At 45.6% G+C, this 12,650-nt stretch overlaps 2 protein-coding genes across 12 annotated transcripts in view; one reads left to right on the forward strand and one right to left on the reverse strand.

Annotated features, from left to right (window-relative positions):
- papln (papilin, proteoglycan like sulfated glycoprotein) overlaps positions 1-7,106 on the forward strand; it is a 61,391-nt gene extending 54,285 nt beyond the window's left edge. For 3 of the 4 annotated variants that reach the window (XM_033026731.1, XM_033026732.1, XM_033026733.1), the window contains 3 exons: positions 1,204-1,364; positions 2,461-2,682; positions 6,581-7,106. In XM_033026731.1, coding sequence (XP_032882622.1) covers positions 1,204-1,364; positions 2,461-2,639 — 340 coding nt within the window. In that variant the 3' untranslated portion in view covers positions 2,640-2,682; positions 6,581-7,106. The remainder of the gene's footprint in view (positions 1-1,203; positions 1,365-2,460; positions 2,683-6,580) is intronic. The other variant, XM_033026734.1, reaches the window with a different exon arrangement.
- A 548-nt stretch (positions 7,107-7,654) lies between these two features.
- The window catches only part of numb (NUMB endocytic adaptor protein), a 118,262-nt gene continuing 113,266 nt past the window's right edge, over positions 7,655-12,650 (reverse strand). For 5 of the 8 annotated variants that reach the window (XM_033026738.1, XM_033026737.1, XM_033026736.1 and 2 more), the window contains 3 exons: positions 11,542-11,691; positions 11,304-11,441; positions 7,655-9,296 (listed from right to left, as the gene is read on the reverse strand). In XM_033026738.1, the coding sequence (XP_032882629.1) occupies positions 8,647-9,296; positions 11,304-11,441; positions 11,542-11,691 (938 nt within the window). In that variant the 3' untranslated portion in view covers positions 7,655-8,646. The remainder of the gene's footprint in view (positions 9,297-11,303; positions 11,442-11,541; positions 11,692-12,650) is intronic. The other 3 variants (XM_033026740.1, XM_033026735.1, XM_033026742.1) reach the window with 1 other exon arrangement.

The raw sequence follows: 12,650 nt of genomic DNA on the forward strand, positions 1-12,650 counted from the left end.
GGGGGGGGGTAGCTCCGCCCTGGGGCCTGGCTCCGAGACCTCCCCTATCACCCAGCTCTGTCATAGAGTCACACAGAGTGGGAACAGGCCCTTCAGCCCTGCATGTCTACACTAGTCCCACCTGCCTGCGCTTGGTCCATATCCCTCCAAACCTGTCCTATCCATGTACCTGTCTGCTGCTTAATCTTTGGGATAGTCCCAGCCTCAACTACCTCCTCTGGCAGCTCGTTCCATACAACCACCACTCTGTGTGAAAAGGTTACTCCACAAATCCCTATTAAATCCCCCCCCCCCCTTCCCGCCCCCCACACCTGTCCCGGAGAGAAGTCACCAGGCTGGCTCCGGAAGAGTTGGAACGATGTGGTCAGAGCCTCGCTGAAGAGGGTCCCCTGACCCCTGCTCTCTGCCCGAGACATGGACCATCTGATGGAGAACGTGGGCTGAGGCATCAGATATCCTGGAGTGATGGCAGGGAGGAGTGGGAGCGGGGGGTGGGGGAGATGAGTGGAGTCTACCCCTGTCTGGATGAGGGCAGCTGCAGTGACGGCCAAGAGGCTCGACACCATCCCGGGGAAAGCAGCCACTGCTGAGCTCCGCTCCCCTCCCTCAGCTTCCATTCACTGTCCCCCAGTGGTTGCAGTGTGCACCGTCTACGATACACTCCCCAGGCTACTCCGACAACACCTCCCAAAACCAGACACTCCCACCGAGAAGGCCACGATTAGCAGATGCGGGGAAGCTCCAGGTTCACCCCCCCCCCCAGTCGCACACCATCCTCATCTTGCCGCCCCTTCATGGTCATTGGGTGGAAGGCATTGCCAGCGCAGTGTGGGAGCGCCCGCACCGGCCCACAGCGGCTCTAAGGGCATCTTCTCCAGGGTAGCTGGGCGCTGGACACTAGATTGTGTGATGCCCAGACCTCCACCTGCACAGCTTCAGCCAACATTAAAGCTGGTGCTCAGTGTGGGTACAGTTTGCTCATTTATTTCATCCCAGGAGAAATGGTACAACCAAATATTGCAGCAACACCGCTCAGTCTGAAGAAGGGTCTCGACCTGAAACGTCACATATTCCTTGTCTCCAGAGATGCTGCCTGTCCTGCTGAGTTACTCCAGCACTTTGTGTCTATCTTTGGTGTAACCCAGCATCTGCAGTTCCTTCCTACACGCAGTGCTGAGTAGGTTTTCCTTGCCTTTAATGCAGGAATGGCGTCCCACTGAGAGTGGACACAGAGAGCGCCGTCGTCTCCCTGGACGGCACCTTGACTCTGCGTAACGTGCAGCTGGCGGACTCGGGGACGTACACCTGCAACGCCTACAGCGGTTCACGAGCAGTCAGTGCCAGTGCCGACCTGACAGTGACATGTGAGTAAGATCAGAGCCCACCTATCCCCAGTGCCCACCTTCCCTGTGGCAGTGGTGGTGTAACCCTTGCTGATGGTGAACCTGCTGCCCCCTCACCATCCAGCTGCAGCTGGCACCGCGGATGAGGGAGGTGCCGGCTCTGGTCTCTGGACACGGCTTCCAATCTCCAGCTGGCCTTGTGTTGTGTTGAGGAGCAGTCCCTGTTCCAGCCAGCCCTGCCTGTAAAAGCCTGCACTGTCAGTGGGCACATCCTGTAGCGTTAAACCATCCAGCAATGCGACCAAACACAAATGTTGAGCAAGCACTTACCCAGGGTTCTTGTCATTCACACCTGTGTTTCCCTGCACCTCCAGCAAGCTCAATTGTGGATGCAATGGAATAAATCCACACATGAGCTCGAGGCCTCAGCCCGTTAGTCCACCTCAATCCTCTCCAAGAAAACATGTTGGAGCAAAGCAACTAACTATGGAGGAGCTCAACACGTCAAGCAAGATCTGTGGCGATGAAACCCTGGGTGGAGACCCTGCATCAGGCCTGAGCAACGTCTCGACCCGATACACAGACTCTCCATCCACTGCCCGACCCACCGCGTTCCTCCAGCTGTTTGTATTTTGCCCCAAGATTCCTGCACAGACAAGTCTCTAGGGTCACCTCTTCAGTATGTTTGCATGTTTGACATAACCTGTAACTGGGAAAAATACCAAGGCAACGGGTTTCCTATTTTGAAAAATCAATAAAACTGCAAATGTTGAGAATGTGCAATAAAAGCTTGCCCGTTAGTGGAGGAGAGCGGTAGAATCTGGGAGAATGGAGAGGGATTAAAGTAAACATGTGCTTGGTAGCTGGCACGGACTTGGTGGGCTGAAGGGCCTGTTTCCCTGCTGCGTGACTGTCTCTGTGAAATACATTCTTGGTTTAGCGAGGGCTTGGTGGGAGATGGAGTTGGAAATGTTCTTTTTGGAGATTCCTGCCACATCCCACCCCAACACTGCCATCCATCGTTCCCATGTCACCGAGCTCTCCGCCAGCCAAGGAAAGGAAAGGGGACGCTCGGCTTTGCTGCATTGAAAGTATTTTTCACCTGATGTTCTTTCAGCCACAGAGACAGTGATGCACTCCGCAGCCCCTGAGCCGCTGTGTGTGGACCTGCCGGAGCTGGCAAACTGTGACCTGATAATAAAGGCCAACCTGTGCTCCAACCAGTACCACGCCAGCTTCTGCTGCGCAAGCTGCTCCAGACACACGACTGGCGACGGCCCGCTGCAGCAGGGATAACAGGGCCGTGCATGGGCAGCTCAGCTCAGCTCGCTGCACGCAGGTGATGGGTAAAGCTCTTGCTTGCTGTGGTGATTGATCCATGTTCTCAGGCAGTACACTACCTGGTGTTAACACAGAATGGTGAACCATACAACCGGTCAGCAGTGACCCCCAACTTTCTTTAAATTATTTGTTTAAGAAGGAACTGCAGATGCTGGAAAATCGAAGGTACACAAAAAAACTGGAGAAACTCAGCGGGTGCAGCAGCAGCTATTGATCCCGCTGCACCCGCTGAGTTTCTCCAGCTTTTTTGTGTACCTTTCTTAAAATTATATTCTTTCTCCATTAAATCTGGAATTAATATTTCATTCATAATGAAGGAGAGAACCTTTATACAATATTGCCTTCAGCACTGCTCCCTTGTGTCCTGGCTGTAGGAGGGGCAGGAGTAAACTGAGCTTAAGGGGGAGATGAAAAGATTCACAAGGATGTTACCAGGGTTGCAGGGCTGTAATAAGTAGAGAATGGATATGTTGGGATGGGAGTTTTCTCTGGAGCAAAGGAGGCTGAGGGGTGATTTTATAGTGATTTATAAAATCTTGGAGGGCACCAATAAGGTCAATGGCCACAGCTTTTTTCCACACAGTAGGGGATCTAAAACTAGAGGGTGTGGCTTTAAGGTGAGAGGGTAAAGATTTAACAGGGGCGTGAGGGCAGTTATTTTGCACAGAGGGTGGTGGGTATATGGAATGAGCTGCCAGAGGAAGAGATAGAAGTGAGCTTTGTACATTGTTTAAAATCCATTAGGACGGGCATATCGATTGGAAAGCTTTAGAGAGAGATGGGCCAAACATAAGCAAATGGGACTAGCTAAGAAGGGCATCTTGATCAGCATGTACAAGTTGGGCAAAGGGCCCGTTTCTGCACACCTTGATTCTGTGATCCCAGGTTGCTAAACAGCAGCTTTTCCTTTCTGAGTCTGCAGCTTTGCAGAGGTCTGGAGTCACTGTACTGCCTCCTAGTGGATCCTGCAGGCTAACTCAGCTCTGTTGATTTGAGCAGATTCTGGACCTAAACTGACAGCAAGGGTTTCCCCATCACTGAGCTGAGACACTAACACTGTGACCATGGTCTCCTGAAAGAGCCTGCAGCCACGATCGAACCAAAAGCTGCAACATCACAGCAAATCCAAGTGTTCTCTGTGGTTCATGAAATGATGATGTGGGAGATTTTGCACTTTTATCAATAATCCATCCACAGCATAGTTTTATTATCTTTGTACAGGTTTACTCTCCTTCCAGACCCTTGTATGATGTACACCATTGTTGTAGAGTATTGCCTGCTAACAATTTCTTCCTGCACATTTTAACATTGACTGCTGTATTCTCGCCTGCTTTTGTTATTTGTGTCACTGGTTAATTTCTTGCTGTAAACTCACCACTTCTCAGCTTTGTGTATCTTGTCCTGAATTGCAGGTTGCTTGCAACAGTTCTCCCTCATCCACCTCTTCAGCATAGCTGTTTCATGCAACTGATGGAGCCACAATATCATTTAAAATGCTGTTGTGTGGGTTGATGTTAATCACAGGCCAGGGCCCCTAATCAAACTGGGTTAAAGAGGGCCACTTGTGTCTCATCTCCAGCACTGACATTGTTCCCTGTGGTCCCAGAGAGTTGAGGGATGCAGGTATCACTGCTATGGCCACTTGTTTGTGAGCTCTAGAAGTGAAGAGCACTTATAAACCAATGCAGCTCACTACAGCCCTTATGGTGAAGATGTGTGTGGAATTCAGATTCAGAGGTGATATTGGAACAGCAATTTATTTCTCAACCACTGAGGCTCTGTTCCACCTGGAGCCAGTGATATATTAACCAGTAACCTCTAACAATTGTTAGTTTACTCACTTGCCTCCTCCCTGAAGACTAATGCATTCATTTAGTACCTGGAAGTTGCTGTCACATCCTGCCCATTGTTGTGGTGGCTACAAATGTAAACAGCATCTCCGTTGTGGGCTTGCTTTGGGGTTAATACATTTCTGGAATGGTCTTTCTGCTTTTGTATTCTATCTGTCTGCTAATAAAGACAATTATCTGTAGGCTAATGAAACAGGTTGAGGTAACTGTTCTATGACTCCTTTATATACTGTAGAAAACAGGCCTTATGTATTTCCCGTACTTTTTGGCCCTCTTGAGTGCGTCCAATCAGTTCTCTTGATTGAATTCTATTTGCCATTTTTTCTGTTCACCTCAGTTTTGGTATCATTAGCAAACATCTAAATTTTGATTCCTGCATCTGTCCAAAACAACATCTACCATGACAAGCAAGAGTCTTGTTACCTAGTCCTGTGGCAGGCCAGTATTTCCCTAAACCATTCAACCGAGTTGCATCCCAAATGCCTTCTGATATCCATGTGGCAACGCAAATAGATAGTGTGGTAAAGCAGCCTGGCTTCATTTGTCTGGGTACCGAGTACAAGTCGGGAAGTCATGCTGCAGCTTTTTAGGTCTTTTGGTTAGGTCACATTTGGAGGATTGTGTGCAGTTCTCTTTGCTGCATTACAGGAATGACATGGCGCCTTTGGAGAGGGTGCAGAAGAAGTTTGTAAGCTTGGATTTGGGGGTATTAACTGCTCGGATTTGGGGGTATTAACTACAAGGAGAGGTCAAGTCAATGGGTATTTTTAAAGGTTCTTGATTAGTAAGGGTGTCAAAGGTTATGGGGAGAAGGCAGGAGAATGGGGATGACAGGGAAAGAGATCAGCCATGATTGTGGCTGTGGAATGAGAAGGCTGTGGAGGTCAAGTCAGTGGATATTTTTAAGGCAGAGATAGATACCTGATTAGTACAGGTGTCAGGGAAAATGGGAAGAAGGCAGGAGAATGGGGATAGGAGGGAGAGATAGATCAGCCATGATTGAATGGCAGAGTAGACTTGATAGGCCAAATGGCCTAATTCTACTCCTATCACTTATGACCTTAGGTCAGATAAATTTTAATTGTCTTCACTGAGTGTTCGGGGCTAAGAGGAGACATGATAGAAGTATATAAAATTGAGAGGCACAGATATGGTAGACAATCAGAACCTTTTTCCACAGGGTGAAAGACTAGAGGGATTAGTAAAGGGATTGTCTTTATGGTGATTGGGACAAAGTTTAAAAGGAGATGTGCAAGACAGTTTTTATATTAGTTGCCTGGAACATACTGTCGGAGTGGTGGTGAAGGCAGATACGAGAATGATGTTTAAGAGACTTTTAGATAGGCACATGGAAATGCAGGGAATGGAGGTATATGGATCATGTGCAGACAGAGGAGATTAGTTTATCTTGGCATTATGGAACAAAGGGCCTGATCCTGTGCTCTACTGTACAATGTTTTAAAACTAATTTAACTAAAAATAATCTTACATCATGGCAGGATAGAGCAGGTCGTCGGAGCAACATTGTGGTGCAGCTATTGGAGCTGCTGCCTGGCAGGTCCAGAGGCATGGGTTTAATCCTGACCGCTGCTGCTGTCTGTGCGGAGCTCTCCCCGTGTCCTCCGTCCTAAAGACAAGCTGGTTGATAGGTTAACTGGTCACAGTAAATGAACCTGAGAGTGTTGGCAAGTGTTAGAACCGGGGGGGGTGAATCTGAGGCTCGATGTCGGCCCAATCTCAGTAGTCTGAAAGGCTGATTTCCATGCTGTATGTCTACGATCTTTTCTAGTCATTTGTCGTATACTCAGCCTCACTGATAAGACCATCAGTTATTGCTGAGCTGTCAGCCTTTGGACTACCAAAGTCCTTCTGAAGGTAATCAGACTACAGTCATGGCTCATGAAGGAAATTCCAACAAAGCCAGGCCTGGCCCTTAGAGATGAGTCATGCACTTCAGCAGCATGGGCTTTCTGTGGGCTAAATAAAAGTTTATATAATAAAACTCACATTTAATGACACTGACTGGATGACTTTTTTCTGCTGTAGGTCCCCTGCTCTTGCAGTGACATGCAAAGGTCGACTCCAGAACATGAATAAGAGGTGCTGCAAGTAACTTTTGATAATTCATTCCACAGTCAAAGGTGATCAGCGTTCTCCTAAATGTACAAGCAGTGATATCTATTTCTTAAATATTCAAGAAGCTTGTATGTATTTTTTAAGAGATACTTTTTGTAAATTTAGAATTAAACGTTGATGCAATCTTTAATCAGGTGATTTAGAGTGTACAATTTTCAAGAAAGGGAGGTTTAGTTTCCTCCAAAGAGATATTTTGATATTTATCTGCATTCGGAATTTGTGACGGAAGCTGGTATTTTTACAAGCAGAACGTTGAGATGTTGGAAACACTCACTGAACTAACATTGTTGAATGGACCCAACTGTTGTGAGCATTGCCACTCCTCCTCTGCACACAAGGATCATATTTTATAGACAAGATGTTCATGTCAAATTATATTGTGTACTCTTTTTAACATTTCCACGAATGACAATTAAAACAACTTATTTTGAAACAATGCTTTTCTTTGTATTTTAGACAATGACAAAATACGATATATTTTATTGATCTCTGGACTTTAACATGTTGGCATGTTGTGTGTCATTGTGTGTAACATCCTGCCATGGTGTGTCATTTAAAACTGCACTTATGTTCTCTAAACTCTGCAAAATCAACCTCTCTGTAACCAGTTAAAAGATCTCTACTCAACGACCATTTCTTCTCAGAAAATTGCCTAAAGCTTCTTGTAGAGCTTTTTAGCCTTAAAAAAATATTGTTTTTAAGGCTAAAAAGCTCTACAAGAAGATATGGGCAATTAGCTGGAAGTTTTCTGAGATATTTAGTTACATATTTACAGTTTGGGTTAAAATGTATATATTGATCTGGGAGTTGTGGACTCTGTGACGAGTGCATATTAATATGATTTGGTTTGGTGATGGGTTCAGGAAAATATTGCTGAGTAACTGGAATTGGTCATCCACAACTCTTCCCCACAATCGAAGTAATAATATAACAACCAAAGTAATAATAACAACAGGCAGTCAAACGATTTCAAATCATCCAAAGCACTTTTCAAATATGGTTACTCTTCCAACCATTTATTTGTTAAAGATTATAAATCTCCAGTATAAATTTATTTTTATTACAAGTGATTGTAAGGCTCGTGCAAGTCAAAATTAAAACAAAACTAGAAAGCATATCTGCAGAATTTTCAACTGAGGCGTAAAGTAATTAACTCAGAAGAACTGACTCATTTCGCCACAATAGGAGATTGGTCAGCGTACCACAAGGGACCAACAAGGAGCCTGCTCAACAGTATTGTGCAAATCTTTTTTATACCATTACGGCAATCGGACCTGGCTGGCCTCTTAAAAATCTATTCAAGGCAGTAAGGGAACAAGAAAATTGTCATCAACACAAAACAAAGTCTTGCTGAACAGAATCCAAGATTGAACATGGTTAAATGTTTACCATAGCAATACTGCTCCATACTAATGATTTATAACAGGTCATCTGTTCAAGCAAGTGTGCTACCCACAACAAAGAGGCCGCTGCAAACATCAGTTTAAAAGATGGAATACATGAAGTACTTACATTAGCATCAGCAATAAACCAGTCTCTCTATGTACATTTCGTACAACCTTTCGGTGTTTTACCTTTGGCAAGATTACTTACAGCTCAATTTCCATACTATTAAAATATATATACTAACGCATAAAAATAAAGATTTTGGCATCAATGTATTCAAATTGGAAGCTCCAACACAAGAATTGCAGCATCTTCCTGCAGTCCCACCACAGAATACCCACAATTATAGGTAGAAAGAGTTTAGAAACCAACAGCTGATCCCTACATGTACCACAACATAAACGGTATTTTTCCAAGGCAGATAATGGACATGCTCCTTTGATTCAACAACTTAGCCATATGGTTGAGTCCAACTTTGCACCCTGTTTATAATGGTTCTCAGGGACTGCTGAAGCAGTTCTTCATGCCCATTATCAACACTGAATGCTTTCCACACACAATCGTCCGACAAAGGAAACCAGAGACTTTGCTCAAAGTTCAATCTCAAAAGTCTTCTTTAAATCTCTGGAAAACGGATTAGTCGGAGAAGGGGTGGCTCGCTGCTTTGACTTGAACTCCAGCGCATTCCATTGAGCTTCAAATACATCCTCGGGATTGCCCGCAGCCATTTCACTGCTTTTGTTTTCCAATGTCCATTTGCTACTTTCTGCTTCATTGAAAACTGCGGAACCGTTGATTTGTTTGCGGGTAATCTGCTCGGCGGGTTTAAAGTAGGGGCTGGGGCTGGCGGCCATTCCCACAATGTTCTGACCCTGCTGTGCGTGGGTGACCTGAGGTTGGCCTGCTGTGCCAAAGACGTTGGCGACCATCTGTGAAGGGGTTATTCCCACCACGGGCAGACTCGGAGCTTGGAATGGAATGCCATTGATGGCCTGCAGCGAGTAAGGCTGAGTGGGGACAAAAGCAGGCTGCATGGGTGGAACCACGCTGACCAAGGCTGGCTGAGGGGTGACGTACAAGCTGCTCTGGAAGGGTGGTGCGACCATGGGCTGGGGCGACGGGTGCACCCGAACGCTCTTGGACACCTCCGTGAGCCAGCGGTCAGCTTCCGACGGTGTGCGCTGGTGACCCGGCTGAAACTGGGTGGTCACAGCGGGAGGGCTGCCCCAATCATTGCCTGCTTCAAACAAGAGGGAAGAGTAAAAACAAAACCAACCTCACTCTCAATCAAATCAAAGTACAGATTGTGGGGAGAAAGCAATTGATTCTTAGCTAAAAGGTTGCATCCCAGTCTTGCATTATTACAGAGAGGCTAAAACGACATTCTCACCATTTCTCACCACTTAATGTACTCTGCTTTTTTGGTTTTTGGACCTCTCATTGTTCCAACATTATATTCCATCTGTCGTGCCCTGTTCACATCCCTCTGAGTCTTCTTCACGTCCTCTTCCCTATCCATAGTCTCATGTAGTTTAGCTTCATCGGCAAATGTGGAATGGCTCTCATCTGTAATGTACTTTGAATAGCTGGAGCCACACACCAGTCCTTGCAGTGCACCAGCTGTCTGCCAGCCTCAAAGCCTCCATTTATTCCCCCTCTCTGCTGCCAACCCATAAACTATTCTTCACCCATATATTATCCCTTGTTTCACCTGCCCTAACCTGTTGATCACATTCTTGCAGAAAGCTTTCTGATACTTCATCTCTTCTATTCACCACATCCTCAAAGAACTCCAGTGGATGTTAAATCTGATTTCCCTTACAATAAATCAAAAGTGACACTACTCAATCCTATTATTCCTGTCTGGGTGATCCCTTGTTGCAACCTGTATTAAACAGAGGAGTACAGCACAGGAACAGGCCCTTCAGCTCACCATGTCTGTGCTAACCATGATACCATCTGCCTGCACCTGGTTAGTTCATATAGGTTCCAGCAATATCCCTTATGAGTACCAAAGATCAGACCAACTTTCTGCTGCATTTGTAACACAGAAAGCCATCTCAAGATGCTTCAAAGGAGTAATCCACACAGAGCAAGAGAAGGTGAGCAAAAACCTAGCTGGGGATGGACAAGGGGAGAAAGCAAGAGGGGCTGGTAGAACAACATCGAGTGAGAATTCCTGAACCTGGTACCTGAATATCTGAAAGTTTGCTCAACTACTAATGGAGCAGAAAGCTGCACAGAAGGCCATGGCTGGGACAATGCAGAGATCTTGATGGGTTGTAATGTTAGAGGAGGTTACAGATTCGAAGGACCAAAGCCACGGAGAGATTTTGAACACGGTAGGGATTTTAAAAGCTCTTAGATTTATAGCACTTTTAATTACAGCAAACATCCTAAGAGTTATAACAACAGTTTTTCAAATTATGATCAATACAAACGTATCTAAGAGGCAGGATTTTAAAAGAAGCATTGTAAAGGTAAGGCATGGAACCTTGCAGAAGAAATTCCAGAGGTGAATGCTTGGCTACGTGACACAGAGATGAGTGAGATGAGACTGTTGAGTCCCACAGGCTTGTGGAACACACCTGGCTACAGATACCGGCAACAATAAGGTCAGGATTTTAAACTTGTGTTGTTATTAGACCAGGGAATGGAGTTCAGCAGGGTGAACAGGATTCGGTTCAAATTAAAATACGTGGTATTTTGGATCAGTAAACATAGAAACATAGAAAATAGGTGCAGGAGGAGGCCATTCGGCCCTTCGAGCCAGCACCGCCATTCATTGTGATCATGGCTCATCGTCCCCAATCAATAACCCGTGCCTGCCTTCTCCCCATATCCCTTGATACCACCAGCCCCTGGAGCTCTATCTAACTCCCTCTTAAACCCATCCAGTGACTTGGCCTCCACTGCCCTCTGTGGCAGGGAATTCCACAAATTCACAACTCTCTGGGTGAAAAAGTTTTTTCTCACCTCAGTCTTAAATGGCCTCCCTTTTATTCTAAGACGGTGGCCCCTGGTTCTGGACTCACCCAACATTGGGAACATTTTTCCTGCATCTAGATTGTCCAGTCCTTTTATAATTTTATATGTTTCTATAAGATTCCCCCTCAGTTTTGCACTTGACCCTTACAATCATTTTAGATTCTATGTTGAATACTGGTTGCAGACACCCAGATTAATGATAATGAGTTTGCTTTCTTCCATCTCCTGCCTTATCCATATGTGGTGCGCATAAACGTACCTGCAGCAACTGTAGTCGTCACACTGGTTGGTGCAGGGACATGGGACCAAGGGTTGGTGTCACGCATCGGCATCACTGTGGGAGAGATGGCCGGTGCTGCTACAGGTGCCGGGAAGGTGGAGGATGCCCCATTGACAACTAGAGGGGGAAAACAAATGGTTACATTTCTATTGCTACAAGCTGAATGTTTTTGGCAACATTCGTTCACTTCCAATATGGAATCAAATCAGTGATTCACCTTGGGAAGCCACCACACCCACAATAGGTTTGGTCATTGGTGCAGAAGAGAACGGGTCCTCCACTTGTCCACTGAATGCATGTGTTATCTGGGAGCACAGGGAACTTATACTGTCGATGTCCGCTCCAGAGTCATCTTCAACTTCAGGCACTGAAGGAAAATGTAAAAACATATTTTTAAAATCTATCATGTCAGGTTTGATCAAAATCAGGTTTGATTGAACATAGAACAGCACAGCACAGGAAAACCCCCTTTGGCCCATAATATAGTTAAATTAAGCATCTCTGACTGCATGTGATCCATTTCTGAGTACCTATCTAAAAGCCTCTTAAACACTATCATCATGGTTACAATTTTCTTCCCAGGGTAGGAGAGTCTAAAACTAGTGGACATGGACTTAATGTGATAGAGGCAAGATTTAAAAGAGACCTGAGGTGCAGCTTTTTCACAAAGAGGTTGGTAGGTATATAGAACGAGCTGCTAGAGGTCCAGGTGGGTACAATTATAATGTTTAAAATACATTTGGACAGGTAAATGGGTAGGAAAGGTGGAGAAGGAAATGGCCTAACACAGGCAAACAGGTCCAGTGACCAACAGGCACCTTGGTCAGCATGGATGAGTTCGGCCAAAAGGCATTTTTGCTTACTATATAACTCTCTTTGTCTCTTGCAGCTGCAGCTGGAGAATCTTATTTCATTTTTTTTTTTAATGTAATTTAATTTTTTTTTAGAGATACCGCGGAAATTTGGCTCACGGAGTCCGCGCTGACCAGCGATCCTCGCACATTAACATTATCCTACACACACTAGGGACAATTTACATTTATACTATTATCTAAATGGTGGCCGACTAGGAAAAGGGGAGATGCAGCGAGACCTGGGTGTCATGGTACACCAGTCATTGAAAGTAGGCAGGCAGGTGCAGCAGGCAGTGAAGAAAGCGAATGGTATGTTAGCTTTCATAGCAAAAGGATTTGAGTATAGGAGCAGGGAGGTTCTACTGCAGTTGTACAGGGTCTTGGTGAGACCACACCTGGAGTATTGCGTACAGTTTTGGTCTCCAAATCTGAGGAAGGACATTAAAGCACACGGCATTGGGGGTTCAGTATT

This window comes from Amblyraja radiata, chromosome 9 (genome assembly GCF_010909765.2).
Source record: "Amblyraja radiata isolate CabotCenter1 chromosome 9, sAmbRad1.1.pri, whole genome shotgun sequence".
Taxonomy (NCBI): Eukaryota; Metazoa; Chordata; class Chondrichthyes; order Rajiformes; family Rajidae; genus Amblyraja; species Amblyraja radiata.